The sequence below is a fragment of the Capricornis sumatraensis genome, chromosome 7, assembly GCF_032405125.1.
Source record: "Capricornis sumatraensis isolate serow.1 chromosome 7, serow.2, whole genome shotgun sequence".
Classification (NCBI taxonomy): domain Eukaryota; kingdom Metazoa; phylum Chordata; class Mammalia; order Artiodactyla; family Bovidae; genus Capricornis; species Capricornis sumatraensis.
Genome location: NC_091075.1, coordinates 32,653,957 through 32,679,550, shown reverse-complemented (window position 1 = coordinate 32,679,550; position 25,594 = coordinate 32,653,957). Strand labels below are relative to the sequence as shown.

At 35.9% G+C, this 25,594-nt stretch overlaps 1 protein-coding gene across 4 annotated transcripts in view; it reads left to right on the top strand.

Moving 5' to 3' along the window:
* Positions 1–25,594, top strand: part of PDLIM5 (PDZ and LIM domain 5) — a 235,525-nt gene that overhangs the window by 128,161 nt on the left and 81,770 nt on the right. The window contains exons 4-8 of one of the 4 annotated variants that reach the window (XM_068975731.1): positions 1,247–1,289; positions 3,241–3,332; positions 12,904–12,921; positions 13,231–13,403; positions 13,763–13,799. In XM_068975731.1, coding sequence (XP_068831832.1) covers positions 1,247–1,289; positions 3,241–3,332; positions 12,904–12,921; positions 13,231–13,403; positions 13,763–13,799 — 363 coding nt within the window. Of the gene's footprint in view, positions 1–1,246; positions 1,290–2,913; positions 3,333–12,903; positions 12,922–13,230; positions 13,404–13,762; positions 13,800–25,594 lie in introns of all 4 variants that reach the window. The other 3 variants (XM_068975732.1, XM_068975730.1, XM_068975733.1) reach the window with 3 other exon arrangements.

The following is a 25,594-nucleotide window of genomic DNA, read 5'->3' as shown; positions in this document are numbered from 1 at the left end:
TTTGTATATGAGAATAGTTTTGTGCATGGATTTTTTTCCTCTTTTCATCTTCTTTCTATGCTCAGTGCTGATAACCTGTTATTAATACATGCCAGGCCATGCTGATATAGAGACTCAAGTAGGCCATAATCATTGCCTTCACTGAAATTGTAGCCTAGTGGAAGAACTTATAGTTTGGTTTTAGCAGAACAGATCCATTAACCTGCACTTAAAATATAAATACAAAATTAATACTCAATGAGCCAGTTCAACCAGAATTTATTTAGTATCTTCACACAAAGATCCACATGTTCTTTGGGCATATTCATGGATAATAAGAGAGAAGGCAGATACTGTTGGACAGAGAGATCAGTTATTTGTTTCAGGAACTACAGAAAGTCATGTTTATTTTACTTTACTCTTTTTGGTGAGGGATAGCCTTAATTTAAAGGTTTCAGTTCAGTTCAGTCGCTCAGTCGTGTCCGACTCTTTGCGACCCCATGAATCACAGCACGCCAGGCCTCTCTGTCCATCACCATCTCCCGGAGTTCACTCAGACTCACGTCCATCGAGGCCATGATGCCATCCAGCCGTCTCATCCTCGGTCGTCCCCTTCTCCTCCTGCCCCCAATCCCTCCCAGCATCAGACTCTTTACCAGTGAGTCAACTCTTCGCATGAGGTGGCCGAAGTACTGGAGCTTCAGCTTTAGCATCATTCCTTCCAAAGAAATCCCAGGGTTGATCTCCTTCAGAATGGACTGGTTGGATCTCCTTGCAGTCCATGGGACTCTCAAGAGTCTTTTCCAACACCACAGTTCAAAAGCATCAATTCTTCAGCTCTCAGCCTTCTTCACAGTCCAACTCTCACATCCATACATGACCACAGGAAAACCCATAGCCTTGACTAGACAGACCTTAGTCAGCAAAGTAATGTCTCTGCTTTTGAATATGCTATCTAGGTTGGTCATAACTTTTCTTCCAAGGAGTAATTTAAAGGTTAATCATGGGTTAATTAGCAAACAGGATTGATGTTTGTCTTTCCTCATTTGAATGTGTGGAGAACTATTCAATACTTAGTGTATGAGTTATTGGATCTTACAGCATTTGAGTTTCATGAGCTAATTAGTAGGTTGTGAACAGTTAAAAGCATGAATTATAAAACTATAAATTCTGATGATTTAGTATATTAAGGTACATAATCATAAAAATTTCATTAATAATTTTGCAAAAATTCATGTTTTCTTCCTTTTTCTGTTTTTTTCCTCAGACCATCTGCTGCACCCAAGCTTGAACCAGTTCCTGTTCAAAAGGTGTGTTTCTAATCTAGCATTACTGGGGTAATATTTGACTGTCCCTCCTGAACCACTCTAACTTCCATTCCTGTCTCCGACCATACTGACAATTTATAGTTCTCATACAGTTTTTCCTCACAGTTCTTTAAAGATGATGAGGGATAGTGAAAATCAACACATAACAGAATTATCATGTAATTATTCCTTGTTATTTAAACAATATAATTATTCCTTATTATTTAAATAGTATTTCCAGTGTCATGTATTGTTGGTAACTCACATCCAGATGTCTTACCTTCACTTTTAATTTGCCTCTTTATTCAAATAATCTAAACAGATTAAATAAGTGGTTACAAAAATGAATGTCACAGTAAGTCTTTAATGACAGTTTAATGGTAATACTAAATTACATTTTTAAACTATATTTTCAGAGTATTCTTGGATTAGGTTTTTGGCAAGTACCCTATTTTATATATATATATATGTCTTCAAATTGTCCCAAAGCATTGTTCATTTACATCTGGTTTTGTGCTTTGGGGGGATTTCTCCTTAATTTTACTTGTGCCTTTTTAGTGAATTTGCTCATATTGATTCCCTGAGGCATTAAGTTACTTTATCCCCCTCAGCTTTATTATTCCTATAAGATTAGATTACTTTTTCTTCCTTTAAGTTAAACATAATAGAGCTACCATTGTGTACTTTTTATAGAATTCGATTGTTTTTCTTTTGAGATGATAAGGACTTATTCTTGAATATCATAGAAGATTAAGCTGGCTTTATTTTTAAATTCACACTTACTTTGCAATAGGGGTTTGCAAACACAAATTCTGTTAATTTTAGGTGGAATTGATCTTAGTTGTTATTTTTTTCTTTGATGTCTGTGAAGAAACATTTAAGATCTTTTTTTTTTCCTCATGTTACTTTTGAATATTTATTTTAGAAAAGGGAAGAATTTTATTCCATCTTTAGTGATATCTCACAACATTCCAGAGAGAGAAATAGGTGGAATGTAGAAAAGGGAAAGGATTGATTTTGTTTCATTTGTTTTGTGTTTTATTTTTAAGGAGCAATTTCTTGAATCAAAATAATTAGAATGTTCACATTTCTGAATCAGATGGAAATGAACATTCCTTCTTTTTTTTTGATTGAAGAATTAGAAATGTCCAGCTGCTTCTGCATGAATCAAATAATTGAACTCTGGAGAGTAATTAAACGTGTTTAAAAGATGGAATTGTAGTTGAGACTCCGGATATTTTAAAATAAATGTTTTGATTAGTGATGTTTTGTTTACTGTGGGGTATTAAAATTTTTTCCTTTGGAATATGTCTAAATTGACACTTACGTTGGCCTTTAGGCTTTTTGATAACTTTCCTAATCTATCTCCTAAATATTTTGAACTCCTTTCATTTTTTAAAAAACATTTATTTACTCAGTATGTGCATCTGTGTTATGCATGTTGAGACCAGTTAGCATGCATGCTAATATTTTATCAGCTCATTATTTTTATCTGGAAACGTGTAAAGTTTGGCCTGCTAACATAATTGTGTTTGTCTTTTTACAAACTAGCTGTGTGTTCTTTTCAGTGGATCTATTTTGCATGTCTTTGCCGTGTTTTGTGTATGTTTATTTTTATTTTACATAGGGAGAACCTAAAGAAGTAGTTAAACCTGTGCCCATTCCATCTCCTGCTGTATCCAAAGTCACTTCCACAACCAACATGGCCTACAATAAGGCCCCGCGGCCCTTTGGTTCTGTGTCTTCACCAAAAGTCACATCCATCCCATCACCATCGTCTGCCTTCACCCCAGCCCACGCGACCACTTCATCACATGCTTCCCCTCCACCCGTGGCCGCTGTCACTTCTCCCCCATTCGCTGCATCTGGACCGCATGCTAATACCAATCTTAGTGCTGACCAGCGGTCATCTGCGCTGAACGCTGGTAAACCTGCAGTTAATGTCCCACGGCAGCCCACAGTCACCAGCGTGTGTGCCGAGACTGCCCAGGAGCTAGCGGAGGGACAGAGAAGAGGATCCCAGGGTGACAGTAAACAGCAAAATGGGTAGGTGGCCGCGGGTGCTTTCTGCTCTTATCAAACTCTTCTTTCAGGCAGTTTCCAGGCAGCACTTAATCTCCACCCACCCCCAAATCAGCTGTTCTCTGAGAGAAGGGAAATGAAGTTTCATCTGCTTCATTAACATGTAATGTAGCTTTATGTTATATACAATACAGCACTCTCTGCAAGGCAATTATAGGTTAATCCAAACCTAATTATGCGTCTTGACCTGTTATGAATCATGTAACGGACTCTGTAACTCTTTTTCTCCAAGTCTGGAACAACGTGGAGCAGCTGGCCCTTATAATGCAAGGCAAATCTTGAATCTTTCTTTCTCAATTTTTCCATTCTTTTATGAGTCACCAAAAGTTGAAATAGAATGGTTGCAGTTATGTCAGCTTATGTATCTCATGCTAAAGAGAGAGGAAATGAGAAGCTTGTAAGAAGCTTATTTCTAGGAAGTATTCTGAAGACAGAAAACAAATTTAGTTTTGACTCATGTCTATGTATGATGCATTAGCTTAGGTCAGCTAGCTAAGCCACATTCTTTTCAGATAAACTTACACTGAAATTTAGTCTTTAAAAGCAAACAGTAATGAGAGGACAGTAACATTCACGGATGCTTAAAAACATCAGAAGCAAATTAGAGAATACTTTCATTGTAAACATTTTTCTAAAATGAATAGATTTAAAGCAGTGGACACTAAATATATAATGTTATAATAACTTTCTGAGAATCCATTCCTTATAATTTTCCTCTTTTTTTGTGGCACAGATTTTTTAAAAATTGAAGTCTGTTTTCAGTAGCCATCATTTATAGATGGTTATTTTATTTTTGGAATCCAGTGACTATCCTTTAAACCAAAGTCATTTCTGTAAAGTCATTTTGATCAGATTTATTGTGACAAAAGTATCTTTTAAAAGGAAATAATCTGCATGCGTGATTGTTTTTAACCAATGTCAGTTCCCAGGAAAATATAATTAAAATAATTGTGTAGTTAGGTCCTTTCTGAGATAATCCCTTCTGAATGTTAATTCATGTAATGAAGGCGCTGTGCTTTCATAGGACTGTTCCCATGGCAACTTGGGGGCTTTGAAAAAGAAGGTGGCAGGGTTCCAGGCTGCTGCTGAGAGAAAGGAGCAAGTCTGGAAGGACAGCTCCTGGGCCCTATGTGTGGTTTTGTGGTTGTGGGTGACTTTTGAAAGTTTTGATGTATACACTGAGGAAAACTAGTACCTTTCAAAGAATGTTATTTCTCTCATATGAGGAAGATAAATAATATGTAGTGTTGAGGTGCATTTGGTTGTCATTTTTCGGATTTGTCTATTTTAAGATAATAGATTTTAGAGTAACCAAAGTAGATATCTTGAAAAGACAGATGTGTGTGTGCTGAATTGTGTCTAACTCTTTATAACCCACCAGGTTGCAGGACTGTAGCCCGCCGGGCTCCTCTGTCCATTGGATTTCCCAGGCAAGAATACTGGAGAGGGTTGTTATTTTTTTCTCCAGGGGATCTTCCCAGTATAGGGATCGAGCCTGTGTCTCCTGCATTGTAGGCAGATTCTTTACTGCTGACCCATCTGGGAAGCCCCCTGAAAAGACAGATGCTGCCTATCAAATCCTAGTCTCATGGAAGACTAAAAGCAGAAGTTTATTTTGTTTGTTAAATTCCAGGTTCAGTAGGAAAAAAATACTTCTTTTGAAGGAAGTGTTTAAGTTAAAATCTTTTCTCCTTCCTAACATTTCATAAAATTTTATAAGGATGGCTTCTTAATAGAAATTGTAGAGATAAAAGCAAAACTGAGGTTACAGAAAATTATTATATTGAAAACACTAAGTTGAAACTTTGTGTTTTATGGGTATAGCTTTGGTGATTCCTGAAATGACTTATTTTCAACTTTGTAGGCAGTGATATAGTTGCAGGGACTTTACAGTGGTTTCTTAGTCAATTGACATGTAGTTATTGAGCACACGTCTGGTGTCCTGCACTGTCCAAGATTCAGGACAAAAGGGACTATTACGTATTTTGCATCATTAACAAGCAAGTTACTGCTTTGCATTTGTAAATTGATTGCATTTAAAAGTAGCTTAATTTTGGGTGTTGACCCGATGTGTTAGCACAATGAAAACTTGATTACTATGAAAACAAAAGTGTGGTGTTTGTGAAATTCTGTAGACAAATTTGCAGTGCTCTTTCTGCTGTTTCTCTTGCTACGTTTAGATCAGAGAAATCAAAAACTAAAGCTCACATTTTACTATTTACTAGTCAGTGATGTCATTTTGAAAAGCAGATGTTTTGTGGTATTAATGAATATATTTCCTGCATCAGGTGTCAGACTCTTTTCCTGAAATCACTGTCAGCCTTTTTACTAAATGTGTGATTATTGAATTTTCCATATTTTTTTAGTGTTACAAATGATTGCAAAAAATGTCTTATCACAGTTGAGAGTTGCTACTTTTCATTACTCTTTATTTTAAAACCTAATTGCCAGTAACCAAAAATTTAGGAGTTTAGAAGGATGTAAAGTTAAATGGATAGATTATGTTTTTATTCAAAGCAGGAGGACTATTAGTTTTTATAGGTGTCCCACTCAAGTTTATTTAGTTTTATAATAAACATAAGACACAACAAGTGCTTATGAATTATGCATCATTACTGAGAAATAGTTATCCTAATAGTATGAAATCTAACAACTATGTTGATATTTTTGGGATGTCAATAATACTATGCTAGCACTCCTGTTCCTTCTTACAAATAATAATGGAATGAGGCACTTTTTAGAAATTTATAGTCCATCTTCTTCATATATGAATTTGTGGTCTTGGCTTATTATTTTCTTTATTACTCTCCTTACTCTACTTTGAGGGAAAGCCACAGCTTCCCGGGTGGCTCAGAGGTTAAAGTGTCTGCCTGCAATGCGGGAGACCCGGGTTTGATCCCTGGGTTGGGAAGATCCCCTGGAGAAGGAAATGGCAACCCACTCCGGTACTCTTGCCTGGAGAATCCCATGGAGGGAAGAGCCTGGTAGGCTACAGTCCACGGGGTTGCAAAGAGTCGGACACGACTGAGCTAATTCACTTTTCACTTACTCTATTTAGAGCAAAATGGAGTTTTATATTCCAAACTGGAAGGGAATCTATTTTGCATCAAGTAGTTTAAGTGATTTACCTTTTTCCTTTCCATATGCTTTTGCATTATAATGTGCCACTGCTTTCAAGAGGTAAGTCTTTCATACATTCTTTATTAATTTTAATTTCATTGGACTGCAGTCTCTTCTAACAGTTCGTATGTGGTATTTTGATGAACCTGGCCTTGAAAGATACCAAATATGCTATGGTAGTAATATTTTTAAATGCTTTTCTCTTTGCAGAAAACAAAAGTGACAAAGTTAGTATCCACATTACTGGAGAGGAAATATGGTGATTTATATATGCGTAAACAGCATGAATGCCCGATCTTTGCAAAATTAAGTTAAATTTTGCAAAAGAGCTGTAATTTAAAATAACCACATTTAGTCTTTTCAATAAGTTTTGTTTGCATTGCTATGTTGTGGTGAATTGCTTTATGGTAATAAATAGTAGTGTTTAACTTTTGTCATGAAGTATATGTGGGGTTTGCTGTGTAACAGTTTAAAAGAGGTTATGTTGCAGGTAATCTGTAGCAGTCAAGACTGTTAGACGAGAAAGACAGAAGAGAAAGCATAAATACATGTGCCACTAGTGAATAGTCTATATTATAAAACTGAGTTGACTTCCAAATTCATATCAAAACCCAGTATTTCCCCAGTAAAATCTCTAAGAACCTTTTTGATTTTTCAGCCAGTGTTGCTGAAAGACGTAGAACATTATGTATGCAGTTGTGTGTCATTGGCTGATAGAAGGTCTGTACACCTTTGCAATTAGTTAAATGTCACAGGTATTTGGCATAGTCATTGGAAATCACCACGTCAAAACTTTGTGTCTGTTGGTATTGATGATAAACTAGTGATTGCTAGCTTTAAAGTCGATAAAAATCACATTAGACAAGAACTTAATTTTGTGTTATGATTATTCTGAGCATATGCTGAAATTTTCTTATCATATTCTAGAGTAGAACTGAAAATATGGAATATCTTAGACACACTTGAGGGAATTAGCTATTGACTAATAATAATAATTATTATTATTATTAAATTAGAGAACTTTATTCCAGTGTGGTTATGATCTCACTAATTGAATAGGGCTTCCCTTGTGGCTCAGCTGGTAAAGAATCCGCCCACAATGTGGGAGACCTAGGTTCTATCCTTGGGCTGGGAAGATCCCCTGGAGAAGGGAAAGGCTACCCACTCCAGTATTTTGGCATTGAGAATTCCATGGACTGTATAGTCCATGGGATCACAAAGAGTTGGACATGACTGAGCGACTTTCACTTCACGTCAAGGAACATGTTCCAGTCATATAAGAATATTATACACCAGTGCACTAGAGAAACATCCCCAAACCCTGATTTATTGATTGTCTACTTCAAGTTAAATTCTTGTTACACAAAGGCTTTCACTAGTTATAAGATTCCAGTGTAATAATTTGACTTGTAAGGGGGGAAAATGGGACTTGAAAAAATAACCAAATGTATATTTTTTTAAATTCAAGGATAATATTCATTAAATTACTAAATATTACTATGCATTGTGCTATATGCTTTTAACTACAGTATATGATTGAATTCTCATTTAAACTTTGAACCTTGAGAAGTTACTTAATTTTCTAAGCATGCAGCTTGTAAGTGATAGAGCTAAGATTGGAGCCTAGGGATTTTTGAAGCCAAATTTTGGTGTGTCTTGCTCTGTCACCTGTTGTGACCTGAACTTATTTCTGTTACTTTGAATTAGTGTTTGTTTTTAATGGTTATAGTTTTGATAAATTGAGTGACTTGAAACTACATAAATGAATAATGTGCATAAACTACAGTTGGGTTTAGTGGTCCTTTTTTTATATAGACCAGCTGGAGGATCTATTCTAACAACAAATTTCTATTTGTATAGTTATCAAAGTGCTTTCAAGAGCATGTAAACATATGCCCCTACAGGAAGTCTGAAAGATAGAGAAGTATCCATTGGATAGACATATCTCTATCCAAAGATAGAGAATGTAGTCTGTTTCACTGTTGAGGGAAAAGAAGCTCCTGGGGGTTGCAGCTTGTCCAGGCATAGAGGGAGTGGGCAGCATAGCCAGGGTGAAAAGCCATGTCAGTCTGATTGCCCCATCGGCACAGATGCCACTGTGTTGTATGATGGGCTATTCCACTTGGACACACTGTTAAAATTCATGAAAATACCTTTTCAGCATATTAAAATTGGCATCTTTAGACTTTAACCAATCAACCCTCTTCTGCTTACCCCTCACCACATTATAGAATGCCTCCACCCCCACAATTTCATTTTGACATAAAACTTCTTTCTCAAACTTTGCAATGTTCAAATATATTTCTAAGATTTTATTCTGGTCAGAGGAGGTTTTTTTGCAGAACTGTTTCTCTACTATTTGAAGTGTCAAGGCAGAGGAGAGAGTACCTTTCATTGAATAATAGGGCTTAGAGAAGAGTAAATACTCATAAATTACTGAGATTAACTTAATCCCGTGTCTCACCCCCCACTCCGCAAAACTCAGCCCTCTGTTGAGTTTATGACACTGACTTTAATGTGGAAATACAGCTTAGCTTCACTGTACAGTCTTAGCTTTCAAAGTGGTAGGGATTTTTTCTTACTACATTTATAATGAATTTTTACTTACTCTGACTAAACTTTGTTGTAGTAGAATAGATTCAACAGTGTGTTGAGAAACTATATAGAGTTAATGCTTGTCTTCTTTATATATAATGGAATGTGAATATATTTGTTTTTAATGATCCGATACTTAATAGGCTATGTAAATGAATTTTATTTTCCCTCTTTAGATGTTATTAACCTAGTTCTTTTACCATATATCAGACATGTCTTTCTGGGCAGTAATTATGCTGCTGCTAATATAGTACTCTGGAGTTCCTACATATCACTTCTAAACTTCCTGGGATTTGCTAGTGCGTGAGGGCTGTGGTAATAACAGACAGGAGAGAGTATGAAAATTGAGTAATAGCCCATTATTAATGACCCACTGCTTCATATGTTTTTCATCAGAATCACTACATTTTAAAAAATAAGAGGAAATGTTCAATAGTGTATCATTCCCTTGTAATGTATGGTTCAGAATAATTCATCTGAGAAGACTATACTTGTTAATATACTTGTTATATTATGTGAGAATGAAAGATTTTCTCTTAGTCTGCTCTGGTTTTTAAAGTGATTTTAAAAGGATCTGTTTCTACATCTGACATCTAATTTATATTTTAATCTCTGACTTTTGTTAGCCACATTGTAGGATAAAATAAATTTTGTAGAAACCTAGAAAAAAATATTTGAGGCTTCCTGGTAGCTCAGTGGTAAAGAATCTGCCTGCAATGCAGGAGACGCAGGTTTGATACCTGGGTCAGCAAAATCCCTTGGAGAAAGAAATGGCAACCCACTCCAGTATTCCTGCCTGGGAAATCCCATGGACAGAGGAGCCTGGCAGGCTACAGTCCATGGGGTTGCCAAAGAGTCAGACACGACTTAGCAACTAAACAACAACAACAAGGAAAATATTTTAAATATTAGATCTTTCTCTCTTGGTATTAGTAACTTGAGGCTTGATCTAGCATTAATACACAAATTATTTTTCAGTGTTTTTGGAAACAAGCAGCATAGATAAAACTGTTATCCAAATAATAACAATGTAATAGAATTTCAGCTAACACTTGTTCATTTTTGTTTGTCTGCCTTTTACATAATTATTTTGAAGCATGATGTTTGGTGTAGCATCTTAATTTTCATGTAAATTCAGTGTTTTGAATTCTATTTCATTTTCTTCTTCTTTTTTTGGCCTCATCTATGTTTTCCATCATCCTGGGAACTTCAATGTCTTTTCCCCTCTATCACATCTCTTTTTGTGTGTATTATTCCTCCTTCAGTAACCCTGGCACCGTGTAAGTACCTAATCAGTGGTTTCTTTCTAATTTTCATCATGTCTCTGTAACTTTTCATCTGGCTTTCAACTTAACACCATCAGCAAATTTTATTAGTGTCTTCTCATTGCTTAGCATTTTCAGATATGCTGAGGAAACTAGGAAACTTGCTTTTCACGTCAGAGAACTTCATACGAATTAGTGGGTGTGTTTAGAAAACCCACACTTCTGCAGTGGGAAAACTTGTCTAAATTTTCAGGAAGATGGATAGGTATTACAGACAGCAGATACTGGAGTCAGAGATGTAGGTGGGGCCTCCCTTGTTTAATATTTTTTTTTTAATTTGAATAAACTTGCTACTTTTAATGTCTATTTTGAAATAAATTATTTGCTCTTGATAGTATGTTCTATCCCAAATGAATTTAAAAAATAAAATTCATATTATTCCCTTACTTAATCATAATCATAAGAGTCTAGAGTGTCAAAGCCAGTAAATGTTTAGAAACTTTCTATCACTCGGCATAGAACGTAAGCTGTGGTGAATGTCACAGAGTCTAAGATGTGCTATAGTTTTTCAAGTGTGTCGTAGCTAAAAAATATTCTTAAGTGGTGTGATTTTATTAATCTTAGTGTCTTAGTTAGACATTTTTTTCTTTTGTATTTTTATAGAGGATAAAATACCTGCAGCTGGCACCATTTAAGAATAAACAACACTTACTGATTATAGAGAAATTTAAAACTATAAGTTTAGTAGCTTAAAAATAGTTTTTCAAATAATTGCATAAGATGAAGTATTGTCTTTTAGGAATCTGTCAAAGACAATGTATTTATGAAATAATATTTTCTAATTTAAAAAATTATTTATAAAAGAACTAGGAGATTTTATTCACTATTAGTAAAAGGTATTTCAGGTATTTCACTTCCAGGTTATTGAAATTTTATCATAAATAATTTGAATTACTATTAAACATAATCATTAAATATTAATAGTATTAAAATGCTATTATTAGTATTATATATAAATACTATTCTGTTATGTATATACAGATGATTTATATACATCTATAAATATATATTCCTATAGCCCACTAGGCTCCTCTGTCCACGGAATTCTCCAGGCAAGAATGTTGGAATGGGTAGCCATTCCCTTCCCAACCCAGGGATTGAACCAGGGTCTCCTGCATTGCAGGCAGATTTGTTACCGTCTGAGCCACCAGGGAAACCCTAGATGATTTATGGTCTTAGAATATGAATTGCAGATAATTTTTCTAGTAATCATAAAAGAACACCATTATGTGATTACTTTTTGTTACCTACTCCAGGAAACATTTTACCTACTTTACCTATCTTATTATTTCTCAAAACAATCCTTTAAGGTAGATAAAATCCCCATATCTTAGAAGGGAAATATTGAAACTTGGAAAAGTTAAATGACGTGCATAAAATATACACTGAGTAGAAGATGTATGCTTAGAACTATTGTCTGACTGCACACCTCGTGTTAACGTTAATTCTGTCTTCTCACTGGGACAGAAATGTGTACTGTGACAGGTTTTGATTGTATCCCTGTTAAAATGACAGCAGTCGTGTGACATTCCGATAGTAGTAGGATTTTCTAGCAGTGAGTTAATCTAACAAGTGTTTCCATGCATATCTGACATTCTGAGGGCGCCTTCTCTGCTTGGATCTTGTGCTGGGTGTCTGCAAGTCCATACTCTGGTTCCTGTTTCTCTTCTGAATTGAAACTCGAAATTCATTAGTATTTATCCTATTTTGCCTGGAGATGTTGAGAAGGGGGAGTATTTATAAAGTTACCTAGATCTTAAAGTGTTATAATAATGTACATTGTAAATTCCTTAATATTTATGCTTTCTTAATAGAAAAATGAATATTCTTAGCAAACTCAAGGTTCTTGAACTCTCTAGTTTGCAAATCCCTTTCATATATATTATTTCATTTAACCCTGAAGACAGTGCTACTTTGTTCATGATATTTTTATTTTATAAATGAAAAAATTGAGACTCAGTGAGATTGACTTGTCCAAAATTATGTATTTGAAAAGTCACAGAGCCACAGTTTGTAGCTTGGTCTTTTGATAAATATTTCATTTGTTTCCATTTCATTTGTGTAACACTACATCTCTTCTGATTGATGATCCTGCACCTAACTTTGTTTAGGTGAGGGATATCTGTACACATAAATGAGAATACTATAGAAAATAACAGTTCTGATCCTTTTCAAAATTGTGTTTGGAATTGCTGATTTGGCCTGTACTAAATTATTCCTGGCTCTTGGGGGGCCTAGTGATGAAATGATCATTTAATTTTGTGAAAGCCAACACATTTTAGCAGCATATGGGGTATTTAACCATGCTTGGGAATATGATTCATATCTGTTTTGTTAGCCAGAAGATGAATAATACAAGTAATTTTGAATTGTTTGATTTTAATTACTGTGGACTTTGCAATTTCTTATTATTTTCTTTCTTTTCTTATTCTTTTCTTTTCCTTTTCTTTATGTTGGAAATCTCTCTTCTGCTGCCTTCTTCTGTCAATTAAAAGGAAAATCCCACCCAAACGGTAACCTTTATGTTGAATAGACATTTATACTATAATTTTATGTTATCATATAAGTACCTTTTTTTTTAAACTTAAGCCTAGTATACTTTTTAAAAGGATGCTTTTTTTTTTTAAAGAAAAATATGTGAATATGCCTGAAAAACATGACTGAGCGCACACACGTATGTCACACATACTTGAGAAAAGCAAAATATACAAAAGGAGCATTGAGGCTTAAATGTATAACTTGTAAATAATATGGGAGAGCATACTCTAGCCTTAATGTAATTAAAAATATTTTAATCTTTTTTTTCTTCTTCTTAACCCTAGCCCACCAAGAAAACACATTATGGATCGTAATACCGAGTTTTATCACATACCTACTCACAGCGATGCCAGCAAGAAGAGGCTGATTGAGGATACTGAAGACTGGCGTCCGAGGACTGGAACAACTCAGTCTCGTTCTTTCCGCATCCTTGCTCAGATCACTGGGACTGAACATCGTAAGTAAATAGCTACGGATTCTAACGGATGAGTATCTTTTTGCCACAGAGAGTAGCATTTAGACTGCTGGACAGTTACTGGGAAATAGTAATATTCCTGAAATCATTTGCCTTTAAATTATGCCCAGTGGTATTGTAAATAAACAGCCAGCCCAGAAGAGTTATGTTAAAAAAGTATAGAAATATTAATAGTTGTAGTACTGACTATAGTACAGTCAACAACAGTATAGTGAATAAGGAATTTCTTAGTGGCTCTGGTAACTTAACCATTTGGTATTAATCGATAAAGGTAATTGCTTAAAAAAAACGTTAAAGTTTAAAAAGCTAACTGATATTGGACATTGCTTATTTTATTTCAGTGAAAGAGTCGGAAGCTGAAAATACAAAGAAGGCAAAGTAAGTGGTGTATTTTTTGGTAAATTGAATGCTTTCCTTTTATGAATGGTCTCTGTTTTTGTTTTTCACCTTTTCAAAGGAATAGTATGGCATTTTGTCTTTACAACTAGGGGCTTAACTTGGGTGCCTTTTGTGGTACTTAAATACACGATTTAGAGGTTTTTAATATAGTTGATAATGTCTGAGTTTTTTGTCTGTGGCCTGTTTTCTTCAGTATTGAAGTAAGTGGGCAGAAGGGTATATTTGGGGGTGCTTTGCTAACACTGCAGATCTCTGTGAATGAGTTCATGTGTCTTGCAGTTGCTTCATTTGGGGAACAAAGACTGAAGTTTCCAAGAGGGCTCTATAAATTAATTTCCATATTTCTAAAAATGCTCTACCCTTAAAATCTTTGCTATTAAATCAAACAGCTCTGTGAGATTAAGCTTTTAGAAGGCATGTTTTCTGCATGGTGATCTTAAATGTAGAAACTTTTCTTTCTCTTTCTTACAACTCTTCTATCAATCTCTTTTTCTTTTTTCTTTTCTTTTTATTTCCACAGGGAAAAGATACCCCTTCACGTCTTTAGTCCCAAATACACAAAATTACGTGACTGGCACCATGAAGTTTCAGCACGTGCTCTTAACGTACAGTGATTTCTGAGGCTTGCCCCCCTTCCCCCAGCAGGCAGCACATACCTTTTCATTGACTTGTTCTTTTTCTCCAACTTCTTAGCCAAATCTGTATTAAATTTGCCTTATGCAAGAAAAAATAGAACCTTTCTATACTTTTCTAACCATTTCCTGCTATTTCAAAAACGAGGAGGATAAACATGTTTTGTGCAATTTGGTATCCCACAAATGTTAAACCAAGAGAGAACAGTAAGGAGCTAGATTGATTCAATGGATTTACATGTGTTTTTATGGGAGTAACCTTGGAAAAGGAATTCTTTTCGTAAGTGAAGTTGGGTTGGTTGGTTGAAGCAGAAGTGGATGAGCAAATAATGTCCTTGTGTAATTGGGAAAATGCTTTCTTTATGTTATTACATTTCCCAAGGTTACTTTTAAGTTCATTATTATGTAATGTTCAAAGTAGGTTGTAAACACTTCTAAGTAAGCAAATACAGAGGCAAGATAAAATAGAAATGACTTTATTAGAATAAATAGAGTTTGTTATAATTTGGGTATGTTTTAAAGGAAGAGCTATTGAGGATGGCTGTCTGAAGAGCAGGAGGCCCAGATTTGGCTCCTAAAAAAAGGGAAGAAGAGAATTCTGCTTCTATTTGCAGTGGGGAAATAAAGTGCTGTTTTGGTTTGGTTAGTTTAAAAATCCTATTTTCTACCAAAGGAAGTATCTCTAAGCTGGTGGATATGTTTAGGGTATAAACAACTTCTAGATATTAACTAGTAACATGTAGACAAGATAGCTTTGCTGTATTTCTAAAACAGGGTAATGAACATAAAATAAACTGCAATATGAATGATTCTTTACGTGATATCAGAGAAATAGTTTCCTTAGTGATATAAATAATTGTGCGTTGTTGCTCTTTCTAGGAATCTCTGTTTTGGGAGATACATGCACGCTAAATATCTGACCAGAAATGCTTTCTATCTTGTAATATAATGTATTATATATTAGATTAAATTCAGTAATGAATGCATTTTGAAGTTTGGAAAAGTATTGTAATAAAGTTGCCTTTAACTTAGCTTTGTAGTTGTTTTCTGTTTCCTTGAAGTCAGTAACAAACCCTCTAGACTTTACGGTACCACTTGGGTAAGATAAATACTTCTCTTGATATTTAATTTGGAATATGTTTTTTTAATTTTGTGAATTTGCTAAAATGTGAGCATAGAATATGACAGAGATACATATTTTTTCTGGGCATTGTTACATTATTTTATATAACATCTTCTGTGAGAAGCACGTAAGAATAGGTTGGGGCACAACATAGAATTAGGCTTTGTGCGAAAATTATTACTGAAGCATCTTTGTCTTCAGTCAAGGTTCCATTTTTATTTTTCCAGGTTTTCTTGATTTTAGTGTCATTGTAGGATAGGGAAACTGCCTCATAATTTGGAGAAACTAACATTAATTTCAGTTAGTGATTACTGTTTAAAATTTGGCATGCCAAATGTGCTTTTAAAAATAATTCTAGGATTTATCTGTGTTCATTTGTACTACAATACTTTTCTTTCTTTTAATTGTATCAGTTCTTCAGATACTGCTTATGATTTTATGTTTCTGACATCAGTCCCAGTTGCTACTGTGTCTCTGGCTTCTATAAGAAAACCTATTTTCTTAGATCATGTTTTCATATACCCTATAATTCTTCACTAATCTCAGGAGATGATGCTTGAAAAAAAATCAAGTTCTCGTGAAAATAAATGGTCTTGGCTAGAGTAAACATGGTATCTTACAAGAATCAGATTTCTAGAATAAACTTCAGAGTTGGGAGAAAGAGCTACTAGAAAGAGAGTTTTAGGTAAATGAAATAATTTTCCCTTAATAAAAAAAAGAGAACATGTATATGTAAAACCATATAACTTGAAATAGGTGCCATTGAAAATTAGAGTTTTAATACCATACCTAATTAAAAATAAAATACTTAATGTCTCATTGAAACCATAGATTTAGATAAATGGAATGATCCATGAGTATGTGGGTAAATGTTCAGCCAGGATCGCAAAGGACATTCTGTTTGACCCTGTCAGAGGTTGAATTCCTGTGCTCAGTTAATCTCCTGGGACATCTTATATTCCAAGCTTAAAAGCTAGCCAAAAATTATAAAAACGTCCTGCAAAAATATTGTTGTAAGTCTAGTGACCTAATTTATAGCTTGTTTTTGTTTGCCTCTCTTCAACAGACTTTCTTTATCAACAGGCTTGTTTTTCATGTAAAATGGGAAATGTTACTTTTAAGAATTTTCACCATTTTTTTCTTTTAGTATTTTAACAGCCAGAAGATAGAATGACTCCCACATAGTCAATCTTTTTTTGTTGTTGTTACCTTGAAAAACAATTATTTGTGGTAACAGAAACCTACTCATTTTGTACATTCTTATGCCCTTTAGGAAAACTCAGATAAAACAGTCCTAGAGAGCTTGTTTAATAAAAGTTGTGATGTTAAGAGAGTTCTCTTTTATTCATGTTTTTGTTTTTCAGAAATGTGGGATGAATTGATTTCCCCAAATAATTTTGCAATTGTTGTAGTTGCCGGTGTATATTTAAAATATTATAAATTTCAAATATTTACTTGTTGCCTACTTTCATTCTTTCATATGAGTAGTTACTGAATACTTGAATCCCGGGAACTGCTATGTGCTAGGGATTCAGGAGTCAATAGCAGATAAATATGTAAACAAGATCATCTGTGATAATTGAGTTACCGAGATAGTAAGTTAATTTAAAGGAAATCTGGTTTAGGCAGGGTGGAGTCACTTAAATTGTGTGGATGAACAGGGGAGGCTGGCAAAGAGTTGGACATGACTTGAGCGCCTTATCACACATGTACACATTGAGGAGATGACCTTAATGTCATTGCCTGAAGGGGAAAAAGGGGTCAACCAGGTGATATTATGACTTGGGATGAGCGCTCAAGACAGAGGAAACAAGTGTGAGAACCCCAAAGTGGAAGGAAGCATAGCAAGTATACAAAACAGAAAGAATAGAGTGGCCAGAATGTGGTATGTGACGGGGGAAGCATGGTACAAAACACAACTCTTAATCCATATAGACAAATGAATTATGTTCCCAATACTGTCCACAGCATTTTAAATGGGAATTTTAAAGGTGATTATCATACCTGAACACTTTGAAGTAAAATTAGAAAATGAAGAATCAGGGGGGGTAATAAATAAAAAATAAAGTTTGCTCCACATACTTAGTGCCAGCCATGATCAATGTAATGCATTTCCCATTGAGATCTATTGAAGATGAAAAAAGGGAGACATTAATGTATATTGTAACGTATTTGTAGGGAACAGAATGCCCCAGAACACACATAATGTCACTTAAAAACAAAATTTTTATGTATAGAAATATGGCATATAAAGCTCTGTTCATAATTTAGTGAGGAATTTGACAGTTTAGTCCTCTGTGAAAAACTGTCTTGGTTTTCACATATCACCGCAGGCGCAGACATCCCTTGTTCCCAGCCTTCCTGGAGCTGCCCACCTGCAGTGAAGTGATTGGGGGGAGGGTGGGGAGGAAGCCTGGCCGTTGCAGCACAGGTAGGGCTGAACTGGAGGGTGCCTGCCAGCTCTGTTATATCTCAGGTTGAACCTCACTTGTATCTGTTCTCTTTATTGTGGTTCTGGTCTTCACCTTCTCATCGTTCATTCTGGGGCACTTCTCATTGCTTCTCCTTACATCACAGACCAGATTACAAACACCATTTAGGGAAATCATTAGTGAAAGATCAGTTTAGGGCAGCCTGAAACATGTGGAATTCAAAAGAAAGATATGTTTACTTTTCTCTGCCTTGAGGAAAGGATGTCTGTTTGCCAACTGCATCAGAAATACCCTGGGAGTAATAAGCAGGTAAAGGTATTTTTATTATAAATAACTTTTATTTCCTACCTTAGTGTTTGTAGTGTTTTATTTTTTATCCTTGAAATAAAGCAGGTTTACTGGCAAAAAAAAAAAAGAGACAGTAATCAGATATAATCAGGGCTATATGAATGAATTAATGAATAAGCTTCAAAACAAAAAAGATTAACTCTGAATAAATGTGATAAGATCTTATAACTAATAAACAGTACTTAATAAATTTTTTATATTATAATTTTCCATATGGAACATTTTAGAATCAAATGTATTCACCACATAATGCATTTTATTTGAACACTTCTGCTGTTTCCTTTACGTCTTTAAAGTGTGAAAGTCGCTTGGTCCTATCCGACTCTTTGCAACCTCATGGATTATACAGTCTATGGAGTTCTCTAGGCCAGAATACTGGAGTGGGTAGCCTTCCCTTGTCCAGGGGATCTTCCCAACCCAAGGATCAAATCCCGGTCTCCTGCATTACAGGCAGATTCTTTATCAGGTGAGCCACAAGGGACATCTTTAAAAATTTACCTCTAATTCTTCTCTCCAGGGAGGGATACTGCAGCTGAGTGGCCTTTGGAAATGTATGAGATAAACAGAGATCTCACAAGGACATCAGGGTGCTACTGGGGGGCCAAGGGAAGAAGTGTCTTCTAGTGCTCTGAATAATTCCACAGAACCAAGAATCATCTTCCCAAAAGACCAGTGGAATGCCACTGAGAGCGATGGGGCCGAGTGCAAATGCTTCTCTTCCGACATCTTCTTATTCCACCTGCCGCTCTAGCCACAGGTTCTAACCCACAGTGCCCCCACCCCCAACTTCCTTTTCTAATTTGTGTTACGGATATTTGTCTACATATCCTACATCTCCAACTAAAATTTGAGCTCCTTGAATACAGAAGTCTTCAGTTCAGTTCAGTTAAGTTGCTCAGTCGTGTCCAACTCTTTGCAACCCCATGAATCGCAGCACACCAGGCCTCCCTGTCCATCACCAACTCCCGGAGTTCACTGAAACTCATGTCCATTGAGTCAGTGATGCCATCCAGCCATCTCATCCTCTGTCATCCCCTTCTCCTCCTGCCCCAATCCCTCCCAGCATCAGTCTTTTCCATGAGTCAACTCTTTGCATGAGGTGGCCCAAATATTGGAGTTTCAGCTTTAGCATCATTCCTTCCAAAGAACACCCAGGGCTGATCTCCTTTAGAATGGAATGGTTGGGTCTCCTTGCAGTCCATGGGACCCTCAAGAGTCTTCTCCAACACCACAGTTCAAAAGCATCAGTTCTTTGGCGCTCAGCTTTTTTCACAGTCCAAATCTCACATCCATACAAAAGTCTTAGTGAAACATAAATTGAAGGGAAAAGGCATTTTAATAGGCATACTGTTTCTTCCTAGACATTTATACATAAATGTATATGTAAATATAAATACTTAAGTATATAAATATAGTTGCTCTCTGAACAGTATAAGGGGTTAGGAGTGCCAACCTCTTGTACAGTCAAAAATACACAGATAACTTTACAGTTAGCCCTCCTTTTCTGTGGTTCTGCATTCTTGGATTCAGCCAAGATGGATTGGGTAGTACTACAGTATGTATTTAGTTAAAAAAAAAAAAAATCCACTTGTAAGTGGACCAGTGCAGTCCAGATTCATGTGTTCAGGGGGCAACTGTATATAAATATATAAATTCTATTTGCAAGTGGGTGTTCACAGTGTAAACTTCATCTCTAGTGAACTACTTAGTCAGCTGAGGCTGCCATAATAAGATATCCAGACTTGATGACTTAAGCAACAAAAATTAATTTTCTCACACTTTTAAAAGCTAGAAGTCCAAGACCAAGGTGCTAGCAGGGTAGGTTTCTGTTGAGGCATGCCATGTCTGGCTGAAAGCCAGCCAGCTTGTCTCTGTGTCCTCACATGGCCTTTCCTCTAGGGACTAGCAAAAAGCGCGAGCTATGCGTACCTGTCTCTTGTGTTCCTTTAAGGAGACCAGTTGTCTTGGATTAGAACCTCAACCATTATGACCTCATTTAACCTTGCTGCTGCTGCTGCTGCTAAGTCACTTCAGTCGTGTCCGACTCTGTGCGACCCCATAGATGGCAGCCCAACAGGCTCCCCCGTCCCTGGGCTTCTCCAGGCAAGAACACTGGAGTGGGTTGCCATTTCCTTCTCCAGTGTATGAAAGTGAAAAGTGAAAGTGAAGTCGCTCAGTCGTGTCCGACTCTTAGCGACCCCATGGACTGCGGCCCACCAGGCTCCTCTGTCCATGGGATTTTCCAGGCAAGAGTGCTGGAGTGGGGTGCCATTGCCTTCTCCACATTTAACCTTAATTACCTGCTTATAAACCCTGTCTCAAAAATACTGTTGCATTAGGTTTTAGGGCTTCAACATGAATTTAGAGGAAAGACACAATTCAGTCCATAATACACACCAGCTGCCTTTCTGTACTAATATTCATTTTGACAAACTAGCATTTAGAAAAAGCTATTCTAAAGTAGAGTGACTGACTTAGACCCAGTTGGAAGTACTGTTGTTACCTCTGTTGTGGCGCCTCCTTTTCTGATTGGCATGCAAAGTGTTTGTCTCCATGTCCTATATCCATAACTAGAGTGTAAGCTCCTTGAACACGAGCTGTTTGTGTTCTTCACCACCCCCATATTTGGCTCTAATTAGAAATAACTAATGGTACCAATTATATATAATTGCATATTACTCCAATTCTCTGTTAAGTTGTAGAGAAATTGTTTGCAACTGGTTTTACATAATTTTTAATTGAGTGAAAATTCAGAATAAGGTCAAAGCTTCATAAAAATATCAAGGAATTAATATCTATAGTGAGGATAAGAGAGAGCCATACCTAAGGTGCTTGGAAGGAGGATTGTTTTGCTATGGGCAATCTAACTGGCAAAAGTTGATGCTCTTCCCTTGCTATTACCTGTTGAATAGCTGTGGAAGATATTAAATGAACATTTGTTTGTTAATCCATGTTCCTTTCCGGTTTGGGTCTGTTTTAACATGAATAACTGTGACTCCTGTGAGGTGACAATACATGACTAATGTTAGAAATAGGCATATGAAATGCTTAGTACTCTGATTGGAAAAGCCAACAGAAATTTTATCATTACTAAAGAAATGTTTCAAGTTAAAAGTATAATGTAAAATACTGACCTCCATATTATCAGATGTACTGAAAGCTAATATTAATATGTCACCGACCATAATAGAGAATTATTGGAGGCCATAGAAAATTTTATTTAAAGTTAATTCTTTTAGAAACATATACCTAAAATACATCATGTCAAGCACCATACAAAGGGTGATGTTTCTTGACTCACTATTTTCTCAGTTTCTACTATATGTAGTAAAATATTTATCTAATAATTTTAAATTTTTATGCATGTATAGAAGATCCCCTGGAGAAGGGAATGGCTACCTCCATTATTCTTGCCTGGAGAACTCCATGGACAGAGGAGCCTGCCAGGCTGCAGTCCATGGAGTTGTAAAGATTCCAACATGAGTGAGCGACTAATACTTTCACTTTCATCGGTCTGTATAAATAAGTATAAAGTAGTCTTTTGAGGGCTTCCCTCCTAGCTCAGTCGGTGAAGTATCTGCCTGCAATGCAGGAGACCCAGGTTCTATCCCTGGATCAGGAAGATCCCCTGGAGAAGTATTTTTGCCTGAAGAATCCCATGGACAAAGGAGCCGGGTAGGTTACAGTCCATGGGATCGCAAGAGTCAGACATGACTTAGCAACTAAACCACCAAACCACCACCAAGATGGTATTTTAGTTTAGCAAAAACGATTTCTAAAATTATCATGACCCAAACATACTTTCATTAGTCTGTTTTTTCTCTCTGTTCAAGTAATGGTGGGTTCTGATTTTTCACAGATTATGGTGAAGAATTAATGTGTGATGTAGTTTCCCAATTTCCAAAGACTTAAATGGACTCACCAGGGGAAGAGTGACTGCCTTTCCCTTTAGCTAGAAAACAGTTCAAACTCCAGTCACCAGTTACATTACACAAAACTGAAGTGGTTATGGGGGGGGAAAATCTTCTCGGCTGTCCCTTGGCACTCACTGATGTCCCTGTGATCTTCAGTTGAAGGCCATCAGAACAGATGTTACTTCTTGAACAGAAACTTGTCACCTTTGTACATTCATTGAAAATTTAGACAGCAGAACCTACATAAATTTTTCCCAACAGGCTCAATTTACAGCAAGTTTTTAAAACATTTTAGGTTGTTCACAGATATTCACAGGATCCGCATAAAACAGATTTTTAAAAATTTATTTATTTATTTAGCCTCTCGGCTTGTGGGATCTTAGTTCCCTGATCAGGGATTAAACCCCAGCCCTCGGCAGTGAAAGTGTAAAAATAGATTAATGAAAAAACACAGTTTGCTAACCTGTGCATATCTTCATTATTGCTGTTTTCACAAATATACTGGACTCTGTTGTATATTCTTATTAGGACATGTGTCATTTGAGTAAATTACCTAAAATTATTATTTAAAAGCTACACAAAGAAATTAGGAATCATTTCCTTGGCTCATAATCTCACATGTTTTCATGAGGTTAAAATCAGGTTTGTCCCAAAACACAGAACACAAAGACTTTCACAGCACAGTCTAATTTTTAAAAGCAAAAATAGAACGTTAATAACCAGATAGAATTGCTTAGCTGATAATATTATCATATGCATTCCTGCAAAGTATTGTGTTAACCTGGAAAAAAAGGCCACAGGTTCAAAAATGGGTATATAACCAAATAATAATTATTGTCTATTGCAAAATATGGGATGTTTGTAATTTATCCCCTTTCCTTTTCTACTGGTTGATTATATTGTCCTATGGGCTTCGCTGGTGGCTCAGACAGTAAGGAACCCACCTGCAATGTGGGAGACCTGGGTCAGGAAGATCCCCTGGAGGAGGGTATGGCAACCCACACCAGTATTCTTGCCTGGAGAATCCCATGGATAGAGGAACCTGGCAGGCTACAGTCCATGGGGTTGCAAAGGGTCAGACGTGACTAAATGACTAAGCACAGCACAGCACACAGGCTAACAGTGGTTTGATGACTATAATGTAAAGTCGCCATCTATTGAGCATAAGTAATTACTACACTTGAGCTCCTTGTGAGAAAAGTGTATTATTGAAGCAAGAAACATAGTTCCTATGTACTCTGTTTTCACACACAGATTGTTTAATTTTCTGTTTCATTATGGAAATACTTGGATACTTTTTCCAAATTTAACTGTGAAGACTAATATTTATGAAGTTGTTTCATGAAAATCAGTGTTTGTAATAAGCAAACATTGACTTTCAAAGTACAGAATATGCACTAAGTTCTTTAGAAGTTTTATCAGACTAGCAGTGCTTCTGTTATGATGCTGTTTCGATACATTCTTTTCTTTTAACCTTAAATATTTCAAAATTATTTTATTGAGTTAAACAAAAAAGTAAAAGGAACTTATTTTCTTAACTAAAATTCAGTGTTGAAGGCACTTCCTATAGCTTCCTTTTTTTAATTCAAAAGAAATTATAATTTAAAAAGATTAATTGGGGGTAATGATAATAGTCTTCCCCATGATGGAAGACTTAATTTTCTCTTTGACTGCCATTCAGTTTTACATCTTTCCATCACATTGAAAGTTTCAAAACCCCAAGTTTTTCTACCTTTATGTGAAGGTGTGTTTATTATGATGGTGAAGTGAAAGTCGCTTAGTCGTGTCTGACTCTTTGCGACCCCATGGACTATACATATTCAGTCCCTGGAATTCTCCAGACCAGAATACTGGAGTGGGTAGCCATTCCCTTCTCCAGGGGATCTTCCCAACCCAGGATCAAACCTAGGTCTCCCGCATTGCAAGCAGATTCTTTACTGTCTGAACCACCAGGGAAGCCCAAGAATACTGGAATGGGTATGTGTTAGTCGCTCACTTATGTCCAACTCTTTGTGACCCCCATGGACTGTGGCCTGCCAGGCTTCTCTGCCATGGAATTCTCCAGGCAAGACTATTGGAATGGGTAACGTAGCCCTTCTCCAGTGGATCTTCGTGACCCAGAAATCAAACTGGTGTCTCTTGCATTGCAGGCAGATTCTTCACCAGCTGAGCTACCAGGGATTTTATAAAAGGAAATTGAAATAATTTATTGCATAGTATAGCATAAAACATTTGATAGGTATGGACATTCAGATGTCTTAATTTTCTTCTTCCTAGTCAAATTAAAGAACTTTGTTTTCAAGTTACATTATTCTTATGAGCAGTCTTAATCGTCTATATTTTCTCTGTTGTGTTTTTCTATTTTTATATCTATTAGCAGGTATGTATTGAGTGCTGCTTCTTTGTCCAATTTTGATATGTGTTCATCTCCCAGATACATCTAATCAAATCCTTCTGTAATCATTTCTTTAAAGTTATGTTCAAGCTAGGATAACACCTCATCAATTTTTGAGTTAGTGTTACATGTGTATTTTATCTTTTCACATAATTTATTACCCTAATATCCTAATAATTCTAGGATAGGAATAAATGTTTGAGGATAAATTTCTGAAAGATTTTAATGGCTTCAGGTAGTTGTATATCACTCTTCAGATAATGGGTAAATTGGAAGTTTTGATACAAAGAAGCAAGACTTTTAAGTGAACTTGGTACTCAAACTTATCCTTTGCTTACAACAATAGAATCAAATATCTCTTTTAATATCATCAAATCTCTTGGCAGTGATACAAGTAGGGATATTGAAGCAGTACCACATGCATGTTGAGAAAATGTACATACACATAATAGTCATTTAAATGTGAAAGATAAAACAACCAGACAGTGTTATTTTAAGAGATTTTTAAAAGTTTAAAATATATATATATATAAAACAAGATGTTGTCAAGGATTATTATTAAAATAATAAATGCTGATTGTTGAAGATATTAACAGGCAAACAAAAATCACTCAAACTCAGAAATAAATACTGGAGAAGTTTATGTTTATTTACCTTCTGGAGAAGATTGAAGCCCAGGTAGAAAGTTTTTCTTAATGTACTCCCTGAAATGGGCTTAAAACTCAGCATTCAGAAAACTAAGGACATGGCACCATCACTTCATGGCATATAGATGGGGAGACAATGGAAACAGGGACAGACTTTCTTTTCTTGGGCTCCAAAATCACTGCAGATAGTGAATGCAGTCACAAAGGGTAAAAGTCACTTGCTCCTTGGAAGAAAAGCTATGACAAACCGAGACAGCATATCAAAAAGCAGAGACATTACTTT